The sequence below is a fragment of the Ambystoma mexicanum genome, chromosome 6q (genome assembly GCF_040938575.1).
Source record: "Ambystoma mexicanum isolate Mex_15411 chromosome 6q, UKY_AmexF1_1, whole genome shotgun sequence".
Taxonomy (NCBI): domain Eukaryota; kingdom Metazoa; phylum Chordata; class Amphibia; order Caudata; family Ambystomatidae; genus Ambystoma; species Ambystoma mexicanum.
In genome coordinates, this window is record NC_090937.1 from 1,567,923,398 (window position 1) to 1,567,944,339 (window position 20,942).

Here is a 20,942-nt window from a genome sequence, read left to right on the forward strand (position 1 = left end):
TTTACCATTAATGCCTTGACAAGTTTTACATAATCTTAATTATCCCGTGCTAGCCTGCGTAGCCATACACCCAAGATCTCTATTTGCAGTGTGATCATTGTGGGTGTTTGTGGACTGTTTTGTCATAGTGGCTGGATTAATATAAAATCGTTATTGTACTACACCAGTTAAAGGCTGCATGGATGGCTTTTATTTTTTGCATTGTGCGAACTACTTGCAGGTCTTGGTAAATGCTCCTCTGTGATCTCGTCTTTGAGAAAGCAGTAGTAGCTCAAATTGATGTTTTCGTATTTAATAACGCCTAATTCTTTGCATTTCCCATGTGGAGAAAACTAAATTGAAATGTTCCCGGGGTGTAACTCCCATGTTGCTGCAGATGGGATTTGCAACTACTGCATGCATAGTTTAAAAAGGAAACTTTTAAAAAGTCAGAAGCCACAGAGTTTGGTATTGTATGCCATGGAAGCTACTACATTTGCCTCCTCAGACACCCAAAAGGATATTGAGTTGACTCTGCCAGGAATGCAGTTGACACAGATCCTGAACAGAGCCACCCCAATCTCCAAACACAAAGGAAAACACAGGGATCCAAACAAGCCAGCCCCCAGCTTCAGAGGCCACCACACTGCACACTTGGACACTGCACGATGTTCAAAAAGCTGTGTGCGTAAAAGCTGCAACTGCTGGCGCTAAAGGCAATTGGCACCCATGTCCGGTGCCAAACCTAGCTCTAGAGGTAGTGGCCCTCCTGTAACCGGGAATGATGCAACAGGCACTGAATTGGCACCTACATCTAAACATGGGGCAACCTCCAAGATATTTGCTGATAAACCAAGACACAGCTCTGCTGAGCTGACACCGAAAATGCTTAATGAGGCACTGAAAAGACATGCCAAAAGAGGAGAAAAATGCTTATTCAGCTACAGGAGCCTGTAAAGGGACCCACTACCCTGTCCATCTACCCTGGGCAACTCACTGACACCCTCTAATTCAGTAGAAAACCTTGGATGCACACTAGACTCAGACCTAACCATCTCGCGCCAAGTCAACATCTCAGTCCTGCCACTACCACCTTAAAACTCTTAGGCACATCTTTCCATACTTCCCCTTTCCCAATAGACTCTGTGGTCCAATCAATTATTATATCAAGACTGGACTAGGCTAACCCCCTCTACCTTGGAGTGCACGCATACCAACTGACTAAACTACAAAGAGCACAAAACACTGCTGCCAAACTGCTACTAGCGCTTGGCCCAAGAGACCACATCTCCCCAGCCCTCAAAACTCTGCACTGGCTTCCGGTTGCCCGAAGTGTGACCTTCAAATCCTTATGCATTTCTCACCGAGCACTGCATAAAACCGGACCTCAATATCTTCGAGACAAACTAAAACCCTATCACCCTGCACGTACTCTAAGATCAAGCTCAGCCGGCCTCCTAGTCACACCAAAGACAAACTCAGTCAGGTTAGATGGATCATCATTCTCAGCCTTGGCCCCCACTCTGTGGAACGCACTCCCACCCCACATCCAACTCACCGAGGACCTTGTGTCTTTCCGTAAATTACTGAAAACATGGCTCTTCCCCCTAAAACCGACCCCTAACTCAAACTAGATAACAGCAACACCATGACATTAGCCCAAAATGCTAGATCATAACTAACAATCCAGCATCATGATCCGAGCAAGAAATCAAACTAATAACCTCTACAGTAAACTAAAATGGACAATCAAAATAGAATGAGAAAAAGATCGAAGCAGTGAAGTGGATAAAATGAAGTTACATGAGAGCAGTAAAGTGGTTGAAATTAATGAAATCGATGAAATAAATGTAATGGCCACAAGGTTCAAAGTGGACGAGAGGAGTTAAGTGGATAACAGCAATTCGACTAGCCCAAACTATCAGATCATAAATAACAATTAACATAAATAACAATCCAGCATCAATCTCCAAGTGAGAAATCGAAACTAATGTAAACTAAAAAGGACAAACGGAATAGAATGAGCAAAGTGGATCAAAGCAGTGAAGTGGATAAAAAGAATAAATTGAAAGAATGCAGTAAAGTGAATGAAATTAATGTAATGGATGAAATGGATGTAATGGACGAGAATAATAAAATGGAGGAAAGGAATAAAGTGGAGAGGATGGAAAGATGCATACATGATACAGATGAGTGCACAGAGTACACGGAACTGGTAGACTGCATGAAACAGATGGCATGAAATGTAAGGGTGCATGACATAAATGGAATTAATAGAATAGACGATTCAAGTGCCTGAGACGGGCGTAGTGCATATGACAGATGGAGAACATGGGACGGATAGCGTGCGTGGGACATGTGACATGAGTTGAACCAATAGTGCATGATGAATGGATTAAGTGAGTGGAGTGCATAAAGCGGAAGAGTGCAGAATGAATGAGTGGAATGGGTGTAGGGTGTGGAGCGGACTGGTGAAATATGTGCTTTGAACGGACGAAATATGTGAAACGAATTAAGTGTGTGGATGAAACGGGTGAAGTGGGTATAATGGTTGGAATGCATGGAACTAATGGAGTGCGCTCTCTCAAGCACCTAAGATAAACCACCATATCTCATCTCCACGCTTACTCTTCCTTACACCACCACTCAACCAGAACACAGTGGTACTATGACACCATTCGGTATGGCTGTTCTCATACCATACTCTTGCCTCATACTCCATCATCCTAACTAAACACAGCTGGTTACACACCCTCCAGCCTAGGCGTTCTCCTCGGGACTAACACAGCCAGAATCACTCTGGATAACAACCTGCCAGAACGACGACATACTCCTGATCCACACCTACTGCTAAGAAGCAGTTATCGCACGAATGCCACACCTGCTGCACACATCCGGTGCTCACACGCACCTTATGACTCTCTCTACTGACTTGAACTTCGGTTCCCAAGGGCGTTCAACCAACCAGCGCCTTGAGATCATACCAATGGTAAATAAGGGGCTATATAAATGCAACATAACATACTCTGGGAAGCTAGAAAACCAACACACGTTAATGCTATGCTAGCAAATGGAAACGTTTTGTCATCTAGTGTAATTCCAAGGGCGTCAATCCCATAGATTGCTCACCCACACACATTGTGCTGTACCTTACCCATCTGTTAGACACTGGGTTGGTCTTCAATTCCCTAAAGGTTCATCTGGCTGCTCTTTCAGACTACACCACATGGTGTTGTGGTCGAAGATATCAGTGATTAAGGCCTTTATGGAAGGGGTTAAGAGGATTTATCCTCCCATTTCTCACCCAGCTCCTGGATGGGACCTAAATGTGCTTTTGACAGGCTCATGGGAGCTCCCTTTGTGGCAATGCATGAAGCAAGTCTAAAAGACCGGACTTGTAAGACGGCCTTCCAAGTGGCTATCACGTCTATTAGAAGGGTTAGCGAACTACAGGCACTTTCTGTTCTTGACCCCTTTGTTACAGTCCACAGAGATAAGGTAGTTCTTCGCACTCACCCCAGATGTGATGGGGATAGTGTTACAGACACGCCTATGCTGACGTCCCGTTTCGATCCCCGAAAGACGAGATGCAATACTCCGCGGTTACCACTGGATGTCGGACCATATGCACAGCATGTGAATCTAAGCAGATATAATCAGAAATGCTATTACGGTAAGTAATGCATATCATTCTGAAGCAGGTGAGTACTTTTTGATACCTGCAGTGCAAAGTTAATTAACCCTTTCGCAGCCCCACAAGTTATCTAATGTGGGACTTTTGTTGAGGGATAGTTAAAGCACAGTCTCTCTACGGTACCTTTGGTTTGAAGAAATTGGTTCCAGCTGGCTTCTTTTCCTGTGTAGGTCTGCAGATCCTGTTTTTCTGGGCCTCAGTCGTGGGTACAATAGGGAAGACGTCTGGGGACTCCGAATTGAAGGTCGGCGGCAGCAATAGGCAAACTTCTGATCAGTGGCACTTCGTAGTTTCAGCTCCTCCAGGCTTTCGCAAATAGCACCACTGGTGTTTTACTGCAGCTGCAATTGCAGCCCACAGTAGAAACACTCAATGGTAGTAAAAAAGTAAACCACTGCCACCAGCCATTAATTGTAGAAAGGGTAACATAAACATGTTACATGAGAAACTAGACCAAGGGGATACTAAGTAACCCTTCCAGCACCCTATTGTAAGATGTGTGCTGGATCTAAAAAGTTACAAAATATATTTAGTCAATTTCACTTCACTGCTCTTGGAAACAGTAGTTTAACCAAGAGAAGGTATTTAAACCTTTGGGAAATCTGTAAGACTTCCCTGTGCCACTTCACTGAAGTTGCTGTGTCACAATGTAAAAGGATGTCTATGGAGTTTCAGACTCCAAAACCAGAAGAAGCAGAGTTCATTTCACAGAAAAATACATGAGTGGGGGAAAAAAGGTCTTGCGCTCTCCAGGATAAAATGTAAAGTCCTAAAGTACAGCAAAAGTGCTGGGGGTCTCTAAGCTTGAAGGGAATTGGCACTTTTCTGAGAATTCTTCCTAACAAGGCCTATATTAAAAGGTTTGTTACTGAAAACCAAGAGAAGTCTTGTGTAGCCCCACACCAGTTGGACTACACTAATTCTTACCCAATACTCTGCATGTGAATGGGCCCTTGCCACTTGAAAGGATGTTGGGTACACTACATGTCACATTAGGGATAGTGTTGGCCACACCTATGGTCAAAGTTCCTTTTCGATATTCCCAAAAAAATGCAGTACACCTGTGATTACCACTAGATGTCAGCGTATATGCACAACATGTGAATCTAAGCAGATAAAATAATCAGAAATATGATTAGTGAGTAATGGATGTCTTACATGAGATTGTCTAGTACTTAACTAGATTTTTCTTGGTCTACTTGTATTTAAACAAACCCTTTACTTTTTAGTGTTGAAGCGCCTTAGAAATAACCAATATAATAAATATGTATGCTACAATTTGTGTACCAAGCTACAGCCCCCTCTCCCTAAGATTAGCATAGCTGCTCTGTCTATGCTACCAATATTCTTGGGTGGTACAGCCTTAACATAAGAGTGGAGCTTATGTTCTGTTCCGGAAGTATGGTTTTATGAAGCCCTTAGTTGTACTTTAGAAAACCTGTCCTAACATCTACCACTGGGTAATGGGCGTAGTTTTATTAAGTGTTTAGGGTCTTCTCTGATCATTACTGTCCTTGTGCATACTGTTACCAGTTCTGAATATTTGCATCTGCCATTGGCAAGTACAAATACTTGAGTAAAAAACAAGGTGGACGGTGTGCATGTTGAGATCTGTGGGAAATTAGTGCTTTACTACCTAGATACTATATTGCAACTGGACCTTTTACCGTTGTTCCTATGTGTTGTCGAAACCAAAGTGCTTTCTTTGCTGCTGTGTTAAATTTTACATTGCGTCTTTTTTATGGAACCGGGGAAAACTGTACTTAAATACCAGCCTTCCTTGTTCCATTGAGTAGAACCAGGATGATATGCTCTCACGGCTACCTTTTTTAATGCAGGTCTAGTCAACCTTTTGGTTGGAAGCCCACTTTGCCATTAGTTTAGATGTTCCATTCACCTCGCCCAGAGGATTGTGGAAAAATTCCCTGACTCGTTTAAAAGATTTGGATTCTGGCATGCCCAGCGCAAGCAGTTGTAATCAAAGCCCTGCGGCTATATAACCACCACTACCGATTAACTTCAGTTACAGGAAAGTAGCTTTGTTTTATTTATTAAAGTCTTATTTTTATTTGTACTATACAGTTTTCAATTATTCCCATAAACATATTAGTATTTGGCACAGATCATTAAATGCTGCAAGAGTTCATTTTGTGAATCCTGCGCCATCATGGTGCCTGCATGAAATTGTTTTCCACATAAATAACGCAAGCATTATTTATTTTCCCTTTGGGATGGTTTGAGGAAAAAATCTTTAATTATATTCTATTTTCTTTAGGAGCGAATATTTGCTGACATAATTGAGGCAGAAGAGTCAAAGGTAACAGTTTACTGGATGTTTTATATTTACCATTCCAAGTGTTTCTAAACGCAGTGAATAATTTGCATATGCTTTAGCTATTAAAAAGACTGGTAATTCATATTAACCTCCCTAGGGTTTATGTTGCTATACCTTTTTTTTTTTTTAAACGTTAAGATGTATTTGCTAATGTACTTCATGCCTAGTGTTAGGCAAAGTTTGTCTGCAGTACCCTCTGGGAACACTACAAACAACTGACTACAGGTATAGAAAACCAAACCTTTGGTATAAGCTTGTACTGCACATTTTTGGTAGCGTGTTGAGCAGCCGGGCTTCTCTTAAGAGGGGTCAATGTGAGCGTTAGTGGAGTTACGGATTTACAGTTTACAAGCATTCAAATAAACTTTCCCTCAAGTTTTCTTGAATAAACAATGATTAATTTATCAGTTAGAATAAGCCTTCTTCCGAATGGAGCAATTTAACAGTAACACTCAAATACACTTCATGAAATACTCTTAATATCTCTAAATCAGATACCCTTTTGGGATGGCCCACAGACACTACCTACACCCTCAGGTGACTTCTATTGCTAGGGTGCTGTGGACATTAATATATCACTGTTGCATTTAGAGTCATGGAGTACGATGTCAAAGGAAAGATTTAGAACATACAAGAGACCACAAATATTCTCAAGCAGGCAAATACATTTGGATCCCCCCTCCAGAAAGTCTTTCAATACAATAGTCTAAGCCAAAGTCAATGGGCCAAAGTCTTATATGGGATGAAGCACCTCTGGTAGGTAAATGGAAAAGTCTTTGCACAACGTTTTAGAAGTCTTTGAAGTAAAGAAGAATCTAATGTTGGGCCACAAGCTAATTAGACTTGTAATTAGTAGAAGGTGCAAGCAACTCTACAGCAAGAGGTACGTTCTCTGATTTGGTACAGTACCTTTAAAGATGAAGACAAGATGCAGCAGATTCCGGTTCCTGTGCAGCTCTGCAGGTCTCACTGTTCTTGGGCCTCAGTCGTGGGGACAAGAGGGAGAACGTTGAGGGACTTCTGCAATGCACTTTGATGGTCCTTCAATAGCAACACTGTGGTGCCTGGCTGTCGAGATGGGCTTTCCTTGCTTCTGGGGTCCCGCACTCTGTTGAGTGGGCTCAGACTCGGTCAGTCCTGCTTACTGGGTGTCCGGAGGATCTTCCAAGAGCTCTTGGCATGCTTCAAAGCAATGCACTCAGCCCGGTGTTCCTCTCCCTGGCTATATGGTTTCCAGCAGCAACTCTGGAAATTCAACCAGCTCCGAGATGGATGTCCAGGTGGCTTACTTTGGAGTTGATTGCTCCCACCAACTCGAGGGGAGAAGTCGTCCTTGCAGGGGCTTCTGTCTATGCAAACTTGGCGTTTCGGCACAGCAGCAGGACTTCACTGGGCAAACCAACTGTCCAGGAGTTGCAGCAGGCGTCCTCCTTAAAGTTCTTCGGTTCCTTCGTCCAGTGGCCGACTCTGCGTTCCAACCATATTCTTATATCCCGTCCCATTTACTCCATACTGTATTGGCGTCCCTTCCATGGTATGGGAAACAGAATCTTTTTCACCAGAGAAAACCTTCTTCCCCCTTTTACATTTAGGTGTGGCCCAGGGAGCATGTGCTGCCCTGACTCTGCCCTCCGGCGCCACACATCAGTCCTGTTTTCCGCATCGACGGAACAGGCTGAATTCACCAGTGCTCCTGGGTTTGGCTTTGGCCATGTAATTGCACGCGCGGATACTTCTTCTTTGTCTTTCCTGTCTTTCTGTCATTCAGGTACTCTGTCCTCGGGCGTCACGCTCCTCCCCGGCGCATATCGACTTCTACAGGGTTCAGCAGGTGTCCATCCTGCAACAGGCTAGTCCCAACCTCAGACCCACACGCTCTCTGCCTACTTTGTCTTGGCCCCGACCACGGTTGGCAATCATGTCCGGCGTGTGACTCGCTGTCCTGAAGAACAGACCAGCCAGGCTGGATCCTACCTGACGCAGTGTCGAGACCGGAAGGTTCTTGTACCAGGTCTACAGCCGAGGGGCTACGCCCTAATACCGGCACTATGTCCGAGGTGGCACCTAAATGTAGCTCTACCGACCCCTGGGTCGAGGGTGTCGCACCTACTGGGCCGAGACCCGAGGAGCAGGGTAGGTCTTGTGATCCACACCCGAGAGTCTTGGCCGAGGCCGGACCCAGCAGGCTGGGCAACACGTCGCAGGCACATGGCAGGCAGCTTGACAAAGTGGCTGCCGTGCCAGAAAGAGGCACCCGTCTGACGCCATTCCAGGAATTCGGCAAAGAAAGTGTCAAGGTGGGACTGGCCTCAACCAGGTACGTGGCCTACAGTCTAACCTTCATATATGCAGGGCAACTATCCCATGCGTCCATACGGACTGGGCACGCAGCGGCTCCAGCAGTCCTCCGCTACCCCGCCTGTACCCCCTGCCACCTCTTTGGACAGTGAGTAAGTTCTCTTTGATAAATTTCTCAGCCTCATGAGGTCTCCTCAGATTGGGGTTTTCATCAAGGACGCAATCGGGGGAAGTCCTCCCCGCCATGCTAGTGGCACCAGACGCCGCAGTCGGGCTCCCTGATCCCAGTGCAGCTGCCTTCTCCGGCCCCAAAGCCAACTCTGCAGCCTCTACTGCCGGCTGCGGTCTCTGTACCCCAGCCTCTGGTGCCATCTCCCCCTCATCCACAGGATCCCCCAGATCCGCAGGATCCGCAGGATCAGGAGGAGGAGGATCCGGACATGCCATCCTCAGCCAGGGCCTTCCATGAACGTCTTGCTGGCCTGGCGGAGTACCTAGGCCTCCCTCAGCCTGCGGTCGAACAGGGGTTTCTGGCTGAAGTCTTCACAAAAAGCCATCGGCCAACACAGGGATTCCACTGCAAACCGATGTAGTCTCCCTGGCCAAGAAGGGTTGGCTTCAAGCCCCCCCTGAGTCCAGCCGGTCAACCGACGCCTGGACACCAAGAACAAGCAGATGGAGGGGGGAACACTTTCTCTCGACCCTTCCTCAGCCACACTCCTCGGTGATCGCCACGGCATCACTTTACTCCAAGCCTGTCGTCCTCCACCCCCCCGCCCCCCCTCCTCCTCGGCGGCGCTGCCAGGCAAGGAGAAGATATTGGAGGCCTACGGCAAGATCTACTCCGCCTCCTTAAACCTCCGTCGGGCCAACGCAGATGCCATGCTGGCTGCCGCCAACCAACAGTTATACCAGGAAATTGCGGACATCCTCCCGGAACTCCACCCAATGACAATCGTGCTTTAAGGCGGGGCTAGCGGAGGCCAAGCTTGTGGTGCATGACCTCATGGAATCCACATTGGCACATATCGATACCTCGTACCGTGCCATCTGCATTGCCACGGACATGAGGCGCATAGCCTCGCAACCAAATTCTACCCGGACGTCGAGGCGCGCATTCTAGATCTACTGTTCGAGGGGGGCGACCTCTTCCACTCCTCTACGATGAAGAGCTGGACAAAAAACAGCTCACAAACGGCAAAGTCCTTGTCCATGCTTACAAAGACCACGCCCAAATCTTGCACCCAATCTCGGCAACGCTCAGAAAAGGGTCGTACATATGGAGTGTCCTGCGGCTTCCAGGAACGCAGATACAGGCAGCCGGACCACTCGCCGCCTTAGAACCGGCGCAAACAAAAAGGGCTTTTTCCAGTCCCCCCTCCTCCGCCTCCGAGGGAAAGACATGACACGCCCCTTCAGGTCCACATGTCTCCGGAGGGGGGCAGGCTTGCTCGGTGGGGGGCAGGCTTGCTCTCCATGCACATTTCTGTCACCAGAATTTTGCGGTCCCTTGGATCCTCTAGTATCCATTGGGTAGCGCCTACCAATCCCAGCCTCTCCTCACCTCCACTCCTACAGGTTGGGTCAGACTGGATGTGCTCCCTGGACCTGAAGGAGGCGTACCTACACGTCCTGATTTGGCAGCCCCATCGTTGCTTCCTATGGTTCAGGATCATGGGCTCCCATTTCCAATACAAAGTTCTCCCGTTTCGCCTCAGCTCGGCCTCCAGGGTCTTTACCAGACTCATGAACGCTGTGGCGGCCCTCCTCAGAGTGCAGGGCCTCCACATCTACCCATACCTCGACGACTAGCTTGTCAGGGCTTCATCTTCGCAAGCAATTCACCACTCTTCCCATGCCCTTATGAACACACTGCACGACCTGGGCTTCTCGCTCATCCTCGAAGTCACAGCTGCTCCCGACGTAGACTCACATTCCTGGGACTAATTTGGGACACGTGCTCCGAGAAGGCTTTTCCGTCAGAAGACAAGATCTCGGTTATCAAGAGGGCCACTGCCCACTTCCTCAGCAGAGAGGTGACCTCGGCATGTTGGTAGCAACATATCCTGTGGCTAGTGGCGGCGGTCCTGTTAGCCGTGCTGCACACGGGACTAATGAGAAGGATTCAGCTGCACTTCGCGGCCTCATGGAGTCAGGAGTGGAGCTCGCAATCCAAGAGGACCACCGTTCCTCCATATCTCCACCCGGACCTCACTTGGTAGTCCAGGGACTGCAACCTACGAATGTGTAAACCCTTCAGGCCGCCCTCTCCGCAGGCCATCACCAGACTCCTCGCTCGAGGGCTGTGGAGCCACCCTGGATGAACTCTCGGTCCACGGCACCTGGACTCAACAGGAGCAGGAATACCACATCAATTGGTTGGAGCTGCTAGCCATCTGGCTAGCACTCAGCACATTCCTACCACTTCTCAAGGGCAAGGTTGTCCTCATGCCAACAGACAACTTGACCAGCATGTACTATGTCAACAAGCAGGGAGGCACCAGATCCCCTCTGTGTAGACTGGCGATCAGCACGTGGGAATGAGCCCTGGAAAACAAAATGTGCCTCTCGGCAGTCCACCTCCCGGGGGTATCCAGCCTGGAGGTGGACAGGCTAAGCAGGCTGGGAGCAGACAATTGAGTGGCAGCTAAACAACCTAGTTATGCAGGAGATCTTCGACAAGTGGGGTCACCCCCAAGTGGATCTCTTTGCCACCTGTGACAACAAGAAGTGCCACTGGTTTGCATCATGGCAAGGCCAGGGCCCCGGCTCGCTGGGCGATGCATTTCACCTACAGTGGACCGGCATGAAGGCCTACGCCTTGCCGCCCACTCCCCTGATCCACAGGGTAATTTGCAAGATCAAGGACTCGCATTGACTCCTCATCATTCTGATTGATCCATGGTGGCTGGCCAGACTATGGTTCTGGGAAGCTCCTTAGCCTCTCAGAGGTGCCCCCGATGCAACTCCCGACAGGCCCAGCACGTCTTCTGGCACAGCAGGGGGGCAGAATCATCCACCCTTCGCCAGGGAAGCTCACCCTCACGGCGTGGTACCTGAGCAGGTAACACTTCGGCACCTTGACTTCACAGGACAAACTGGAGATCGTACAGGGCGCCAGGAGCAAAGCCACCAGGGACCAGTATAGTAGCAAATGGACCAGGTTCTGCCACTGGGCAGACTCCAAGGGAGTTGACCCTTTGACCTGCAATCTGGACGACGTGCTCTCCTTTTCGGCACACCTCGCTCACCCGTGCGTACAGGTCGACACCTGCCGTACATACCTTGCAGCCATTGGGGCTTACAGGAACTCGGAGGAAGGCATTTTTTCCTCCAATCCTATCGGCAAGAACCTAACCTGTCTCGCGAGGCTTTACCCGCCTATCAAGAGTCCGCACCCAGTGTGGGATCTGAATATGGTCTTGGGCGCCCTGGCGCACAAACCATTAGAGCCAATGGTGTCTGTGGACATTGGGCTGGTCACCATCAAGATGGCCTTACTAGTCGGGCTTACCTCTGCTCTGTCAGCGAGATCCAGGCGCTGGTTGCCTCTGAACCATTTACCACCTTTCACAGGGACACGGTATTCATGCGGACACACCTGGCATTTCTGCCCAAGGTTCCATCTGCATTTCACTTGAACAAGGAAATGGTCCTTCCGACGTTCTTGCTCGATCCCAAGGACGAAGCACAGTGCTGTTGCCTGGATGTCGGGCGTGCCCCAAAATTCTACATGGACAGGACCCCAAGGGCTTCCGCAAGTCGGACGCTCTCACTTTCGGCGTCTCAAGGAAGGCCAGGCTATCTGGCCTTGGAGGCTTCCATATCCCGCTTGATGGTATCTGCCATCAAAGAAGCGTAAGAGGGCCAGCACAAGCTGCTCCCAACCACATGCATGTCCACGCAGTCGGGGCCAAGGCAACGGCCATCGCATTCCAGCGCCATGTCCCTTGTCAAGTCATAAGAAGGGCGGCCACTTGGGCCTCTCCCTCGGCTTTTTGCAAGCATTTCTGTTTGGATGCCGGCTCTAGATCTGACGCGGCTTTTGAACAGGCGGTTCTCAGGAACCTATTTGCTTAAGGAGGGTCTCCTCTCCACCCTGGGGCTACAATCGGTTGTAATCGCCTGTACAGTATGGAGGAAAGGGTACGGGACTTAAGAGTAATAAGTTACTCACTGTAGTGACTAATGTACTTAGTCCATAGCCCCCCTTTCCTCTATGTCCCACCAACCACCCACCTAATACTGGTGTCATTAGGCAATGTTAAATATTTGAAGACCTTTTTGAGGGCGCTTCGGCGACGGGGGCCCAACAAAAGGCAAAGCACCGCGGGGGCGCCGATCGGTCAGGCTTTTCGGCTGCCAGGCAGGGTGCATTATCACCAACGCCATCAACCACGACCCAACGCTCTGGCTCGGTGAAGAGGAAGTCGGAGAACCCGGGTAAGCTTCGGGAGAAGCCCCGGTCGATCCTGACGGAGACAGCCGAGGGGGAGCGAGTCGGGTTTCCCCACCCCTGCCCCCCACACCCCCCAGGTGAAGGCTGTGGCAGCCCTCGTGAAACCTACGGAGGCTTCCCCAGTGGAGACACTGCAGGGGCTAGAGTTTCCCTGCCACCCCGGAGGGAATCACCTTTTCTGCCTATCGAGAAGACCCCTGTGAAACCCAAGCAGGAGAAAGAGGTGGGGGCACGGTAGCCATAACTGACAAGGATACCACCTCTGAGGATGAGTTGGCGAGCGGCCAAAGGATCCTGGACAAGAAGTTCAAGGAATCCAAGGCCCACGGGAAGGATCCCGACGAGGCTGACTAGGAAAGCAATGGTAGAGCCGATGAAGATGGGGCCGTGGAGGACCCCAGGCTCCAACTGTCGCTCTCATTGCTGCCGGTGCTTGTTCCACAGGACAATTCAGGAGCTATCTTGATGGCTATAAAGGCCTTGTGCACGGAGCTAAGGACTACGATGCCCTTACCCCCACCGAAGACCCAGCGGAACCTGGTTCGTCGGGAAGCCCGCTTAACGAGTGGAGATGAGTCCACTCCCCACCCCCTTCCAGCCTTCACCTCCATCCCCTCCTCTGAGAGATGAGAACGGAACGGAGACCGGGACGGACGACCACCTCCTCTGCCCTGCCCCCCCACGAAATTGGCTCCTTCCATGCCATGATCGCCAGGACGTCTGAGCTCTTCCAGCTCTGCCCCGAAGAACTGAAGGAAGGTTTCCTCTACCAAAGGTGTGGAGCCAAGAGGAAGACTGTCTTTTCAGTCCCGTTTCTGGACGACATCTGGGACGAGGGGCTGGCGCTCCTGAAGAACCAGTCCACGGCGCCTGCTAAGAGACCAGTACCAGAAGAAGTACCGGGTCCCGGACTCCACCCCTATGTGCCTCGGGGAACAGCCGTCCCCTGTTTCAGTGGTCTCTGCGGCCAAGAAGAAAGTGGCGGGGCGACGGTCTCAACTTCAACGTCCCTGCTAGACGGCGAGGTGTAAGAAGCTGGACGCTATGGGACGGGTCATGTCAGCGACTACAATTAAAGCGGCCAACGTCCTCACGGCACGCTACGACAGGGAGCTGTGGTTCAAGAGCTCTCTGTTGCTGGACTTCCTCCCGGACAAGAGGGCTGGGGCCCTGGAGATCCTACAGGAAGAAGTGGCGTCGGACCACGCCATTATGGTGGCCATGGACATCGCTGACACTGGCTTTCGTCAGATGGGCAACAACGTTTGCCTCCTCCGCCGGCGCGCTTGGCTCAAGGCCACCAACTTACGCCAGGACGTGCAGATCAGGGTTCTGGACATGCCCTTCGACGGGAACAACCTGTTCGGCAATACAGTGGACGAGTCATTGCAGGCCATCAAGGCTGACACCGACGGCTCGGGCCTTGTGTGTTCAATGACGGACGTCCTTTTGGAGCTCTAGAGGCAAGCAAGGTGCCTCCAAAGGATTCGGAGGCGGCTCCGCGTCGCAGGTGGCCTATAGAGGACGCGGCAAGACAGGAGGATCCCGTCGTCGCTAAGGCGGCAAGGTGCGACGAAGCAGGATTGAACCGGCCGTATGCGTCAGGCCCCCACCTGAGCACCCTGGTGGGAGGCCGACTGGCAATTAGCATGTGGGAGTCCATCTCCACCGACCGTTGGGTGCTGGATGCCCTGGCCCGCAGGCACACTCTGGAATTTCTAAAGTGTCCCCGTATTCCACCCGTGGCCAGGAAGGAAAACCACGTTACTCAATTGCTGCTGGAGGTACGGGCGATGATAAGAAAGGGAGCCATAGAGATCGTCCCAAAGACGCTCCGGTGTACTCGCGATACTTCCTCGTCTGGAAGAAGACCGGCGGTTGGCAACCCATCCAGGACCTTCGTCGTCTAAACGGGTACATTAAGTCCCAGAAGTTCCAGATGGTCACCCTCCAGCACGTGCTACCTATCGTCGCTGGACTTTAGGATGCCTACTTTCACCTCCCCATTCTAAAAGGACATCGCAAATTCCTGCGATTTGTGGTCCAAGGGCGACACCATCAGTTCAAGGCCCTTCCGTTCGGATTGAAGTCGGCGCCCAGGGTGTTCAAGTACCTTGCACCAGTGGCGGCGCGCCTGCATGGGATCCACGTCTACCCATACCTGACCGATTGGCTCATCTGAGCAAAGTCAAGAAAACTCGCCGTCGAGCACACAGTGAGGACCGTCCAACTGCTTGCGGATCTGGGATTCTCGTTCAACTTCACGAAATCCCAATAGGTACCCGTCTGTCGCCCTGTTCCTGGGAGCCAGGCTCGACACAGTGGCGCGATTGGCTTCTCCGGAGGAAAGGACAAAGGCCCTCATGGGCCAAGGTACAACGGCTGTTGACCATGGACGAGGCCAGGGTGAAGTCCATCAAGTCCCTGCTCGGCATGATGTCCTCTTGCATCTACCTCGTGCGCCTGTGCAGACTGCGGATGCGACCACTACAGGAGTTTGACGCCCGTTGGATGCAATCGTCGGGCAGCTTCGAAGGCAGGATCACACTCAACGAGATTTTCCGCCAAGTGATCTGGTGGTTGGGCAACTGCGCTCATCTGGCACGGGCATGGGCTTCCAGACCCCGGCACATCAGGAAACTGACACACCTCCCTAGAGGGATGGGGAGCGCACACCGGGGATCTCCACCCAAGAGGACTTTGGCTCCCGGTGGAGAGGTCACTACACATCAATGTCCTGGAGCTCCCAAGCCGTGTTCTGGGCCCTCAGGTTGTTCCTTCCGTCCCTCAAGGGTAAGGTGATAAGGGTCTTCACCGACAACACCACGATGTTCTACATCCGGAAGCAGGGAGGCGCCAGGTCCCTAGCCTTATCCAAGGAAGCCCAGGATCTGTGGCACTGGGTCGTCGCGCAAGGGATGTTTTTGTTACCCTTCCATCTGGCAGGAATAAAGAACACCATCACCGACTCACTCAGCAGGGAGCTGCGCTCGTGCTACAAATGGGAGCTGCGGCAGGATCAAGTGGATCTCCTATTCCGACGATGGGGCAATCCCCAGATCGACCTATTCGCGACGGCAACGAACGTGGAAGACCGCGTTTCTTGTGGCCATCACCTCCACACGATAAGTGGGAGATCTCCAGGCCCTCTCCTGTAAACCTCCATACCCGACTTTCCACAAGACGAGGGTGGTGCTGAGGATGCACACCTCCTTCATGCCCAAGGTGCCGTCGGACTTCCATCACAACGAGCCCTTGGTGTTAACCTGTTTTTTTTTTTCCCGTCGCCGGCTGAGAAGACTTTGTACTCGCTGTATGTAGCAAGAGTGCTGCAGTTCTACGTGGACCGCACGAAGAGCCTTCGGAAGACATCACGACTGTTTGTGAACTTTGGACCTGTGAACCAAGGGAAGGCAGCCTCGAAGGCTTCCATTTCCAGATGGCTCATGCAATGTCACCGGTTGGCAAACCGACTGTTGCCTGGCCGCCGGAGAGCTCATCCGACCACAGCGATCGCTGCTACCACGGCATTCTTGTCTGGTGTGCTCCTGCTGGACATCTGCAGGGCTGCTTCGTGGAGGTCGACACACACCTTCACGAGATTCTACTGCGTCGACTAGGATTCCAGGGAGGAGTCAACGGTTGGGCAGGCAGTGCTGCGCAACCTGTTCACCTGAAGGTGGGCCTGGTGAGGAGGTGAGAGTTGCTTAATGTTGAGCCTTGCCACCTTCCGTGGTTGTGCATGTGTGTACTGCCATGTATTATATTCATGAGCATCCGAATCCATGCCAGACCCCATGCTGGAGAAGGAACAAGTTACTTTACCTGTAACTGTTCTCCTGCATGGGTTTGGCATGGATTCACATGTGAACCCTCCCCCCTACCCCTCTGCGGCTCTTCTCTTGGTCCTACTGACACTTTATGTGCTACCAAATCTGAAGATCGCTGCCAGAGGGGCTTTTGTAGAGGGCAGTCATTGGCTGGGGGCAGTATGACCCAGAGACCAGTGATTGGTTACAAGTAGAAAGACAGATCAGAAACAAAGCTGAAACTGATTTTTTTTTTTCCTTTACCGAGGATTCCCAGCCTGACGGGGAATATTCATGAGCATGTGAATCCATGCCAGACCCATGTTGAACAGTTACAGGGAGGTAACTTGTTCCCTGTCTCCCGTCCCTTCGAATGGAAGCCCATACAGTATGGAGGAAAGGGGACTATGGACGAAGGCTAACCTATAACTTCTAGCCTACGGTCAGTCACCCAGCAGGGTGGCTGTCCTTGCTGGACAGTCAGCCGGCCAATCAGTGCATTTGGGTCTCCTAGGAGACTAAGCATAAGGAGTTTCTGGCACCTCCCTCACCCTGGAGCCAGAGGCGGGCTTCATTTGTGAATCCCGCCAAAGGCATACGAACAATGGGACCAAAGCTTGTTTGGCACACAGAGTAAATCTCAAGAAGGACCTTTCCACCAAGAAATGGCAAAAACAGAACTCTGGCCATTTTGACAAAAATTGCACCCTTGTGTGCTTCACTGCAGTTGCGAACACAGCCCGCGGTAAAAGCACACCTTGGTAGTTAAATGAAACCACTGCCACTAGCCATTCAGTGAGAAAAGGGTAACATAAAAATGTTACATGAGAAGCTACACAAAGGGGGATACTGGGTAATCCCTCCAGCACCCTATTGTAAGATGGTATGTGCTGGGTCTAGAAAGTTGCAATGGTAAGTAAAGTCAGTTGCACTCTACTGCTCTGGGAAACAGTAGTTTAGTTAAACCTTTGGGAAATCTGAAAGACTTCCCTGTGCCACTGCACTGAAGGTGCTGTGTGACACAATGTAAAAGATGCCTTTGGAGTTTGTCACACTCCGCAACCAAAAGAACCACAGTGTACAAAAACACATTAAAATACATGAGTGGGGAAAAAGGGATGCACACTCCAGGTTAAAAAAAAAAAATCAAAATCCAGCAAAGTTGCTCAGGGTTTCTAAGGTGGGGAGGGAATTAGCACATTTCTCCCTGATTAATATAATTTTCTACAGTATGACCTGTGGACAGATCATAGGCTACCCTGTGAAGGAGATACTTCAGCTCCTGTGCTAATTTCCTTTAATCTCAGAGACCCTAGGCTCTTTTGCTAGCATCTGGGATCTTTCTTTTTTAACCTCCTGAGTGAGTGGTACTTTTTGCCACTCACTCATGTGTGTTTTACGGGGATTTCTCAATTCTGTGTTAAGGAGGCCCCCAGCCCTTTTGTGGACTTTAGAACTTTTTCATTTTAACCGTGGCGTGAGCCCTTTTTCTCACTTGTGTTTTGACCTGATTCGGATTATTTGCTTCCTTCGAAGTCTGACAAACTCCATACGCATCTACTTTTTGTATGGTGACCCACAACAGTCTGCACAGTGTCGGAGAAATCCTTTAGGTTTTAAATTCCTTTTCTTGGGTGAACTACTGTTCTCAAGAATAATAAAGTGAAATTGACTTTACTTACCTTTTCTCTTAGGTCCAGCACATGTCATTTTATGTGGAGTGATGGGGGCTGTGGGGGTTACCTAGTAGCCCTTTTTTCTACCTACTCATGTAACATTTTCTATGTTCCTGTTAGGCAGGATTGTATGCAGTACCCTGTGGGAGACTGCACTAGCCTTGTCCTCTTCGCAATAGTTAACCCATCCTTTGGTATTTATGCTGATGACACGCAGGTCCTCATTCCTCTTACAGGAGACTACGATTCAAACCAGACAACCCTCAACACCATCTACGCCACCATCCAGTCCTGGATGGCTGAAAACTGGCTCTGTCTGAACAGCGAAAAGACCAAACTCCTAATCATTGGCTCTCCGAACACAATCAAAGATCGGTTCACAATATTCCTTTCTCATCGACAACTCGCATCCCTATCTCAGTAAGTGAAAACACTTGGTGTTTATTTGAATTTGAATCTCACCATGACCAGACAGGTGAATGCAATATCCTCAGCAGCTGCCTACCACTCAACTCATCACAGCCGCCAGACCTTTCGTAACGCAACAAAACTCCCTCACCATCGCCAGAGCAATCATTGGATCTCGCCTCGACTACTGTAACACGCTCCTACTAGGTACGTCAGCAAAGAACAGCGGGAAACTCCAAAGAAGTGCAAAACAATGCCCTTGGAGCAGCCACAAGTATCTCCAGAAGAGAGCATCTCATCCACGAGGAAATCTGTCAATTGGCTTCCCATTAAGGAGCGCATCCTCTTTAAGTCTCTGGCACCTACTCACAAATGTCTTCATGATACAGCACAATGATACCTCTGAGTTTCTCGGCGCCCCCCTCGAACAGACACTAGAGCCAGCTACACCAACCGTCTGGCCATTCCCAAAAGTCTCAAAGCCTGGGCAGGCGGCTCAAGCTTCCTGGTGATGGCAGCCATCAACTGGAACCTGCTCCCTCCCACAATCAGAAGTATTGAATCCCACACTGCCTCCAGAAAAGCAATCCAAACAAGACTATTTGTATATGTCCTACCCAGGATCCCATGCAAGGCACTTGCTACCTGTAAACCCGTGCATTTCCATGTACATGTTGTAACTAAGACACTTTCTTGAAACCGCGCCTCGATGCCTCCGGGCTGCTAGGCGCTTTACAAATACAAAAATAAATATAAGCATGTGCTACACAAGTTGGTAGAGTGACTGAGCAGCCCCCTTTTTTTCAAAAGGGGCAATGTGAGCTGTAGAGTTGTAACAGTTTCCCAGTGACAGTTATCCAAATAAACACTTAAGACTAGGTTTCTTGATTAAACTGAGCCATAACAGGACAATATTAATGACCAACACATAATTAGACTGAGACAGAAGGTCAAGGACGATCAATCAATAGTACCCTGGCCTAAATCACGGCAAAGCCCAGCAGACCACTGTCAATGTAGGCAGTGAGGGAACAGGGGGTGGACAATCCACAGCACCACGCCAGAGCGGGGAGACCAGACATAACTGGCCCCTCCAACCTAAGATCCATATAACACAACCACACTCATCTAACGTAAAGGTTAGATGGCCCAGAAACATAACCAGCTACTAAGCGTACTCCCAGGAATGCTACTTAATTGGAATAAGATCGGCTGGGACCAGGACATATAACCCACTAAACCACCTTCAACGCTGTTAGGCAAGGTTGTTTGCAGTACCCTTTGGGTGCACAACAACCCTGACATCTGGCAATAGAAAGCCAACCTTTGGTATAAGTATGCACTACACAGGTTGGTAGCGTGTGGAGCAGCCAGGCTTATCTGCAGAGGGGGTCAATGTGAGTTGTAGGAGTTGCACAGATTCACAGTGACAAGTATACAAGGGACACAGATACCTGGTATTTAAAATTGCTTTTCACTGGGAGCATTAAGGGGGCTGTTTTACTTGGTACCGTTACTCGTAAACACACTCATTGTCCCCCTCGGTTATATCCCCACTTGAAGTTTTCGACCTCACAAGTTACAAACTTTACCAACATAATATCTAGGGTCAAAAGTCACACACATGGACGAACCAAAATGCAGATTGGCGAAACTGAAAAAGTATGCAGTATTAAGCAAGAGGGCAGTGGACAAGTAGCGGGGGAATTGAGCGGGGCACTCATAGTAGGAGGGAATATATGGCTGTGCTTTGCCTGCACTTTATCTGTGCTCCAAGATTATTTGCAATCTTCTGAACAATGTCAGACAGCAACAATATGAAAGTGGCCGTGTGGGAAGGACCAATTGGCGCCATCGACATCTGTGCTCAGGGAGTGTGCGTTCATTTACTCGGCTCACAGGTTCAGTGTTTGATACTTTTAGAGGAAGAATGTGTTTCCAACTGAAATACTTCTAGAGGTTGCACAGGTATTCAGAGCAGTCCCACGACAGGGGGGGGGGGAAGCTTTACAGCAGCCAGAGAAGAGATCGGAGCATGCACGAATGCTGGGGTGGCAAGAGGGGTGGGCAAAGGCAGAAGAAGCATGGTGGGTTGGTAGTGAACAGAAAGATTGAGGAATTAGTAACATGGGAGGGTTCAAGTTGGGCAAGAGGGGAGAGATAGTGTTCGCCAGTGTTCTGTGGGGGCGGGTACTAGGCCACGGATAGTTTGAACACTGGGTAAAAGGATTTGAAAAGGAGTCAGTCATTGTATGTGATTGATTCAAGGTGCCTTTCTGGAGGA

At 49.8% G+C, this 20,942-nt stretch overlaps 1 protein-coding gene across 2 annotated transcripts in view; it reads left to right on the plus strand.

Annotated features, from left to right (window-relative positions):
- The window catches only part of ZNF638 (zinc finger protein 638), an 846,814-nt gene that overhangs the window by 473,789 nt on the left and 352,083 nt on the right, over positions 1 to 20,942 (plus strand). For both annotated transcript variants that reach the window (XM_069632287.1, XM_069632288.1), the window contains one exon: positions 5,949 to 5,990. In XM_069632287.1, coding sequence (XP_069488388.1) covers positions 5,949 to 5,990 — 42 coding nt within the window. The remainder of the gene's footprint in view (positions 1 to 5,948; positions 5,991 to 20,942) is intronic.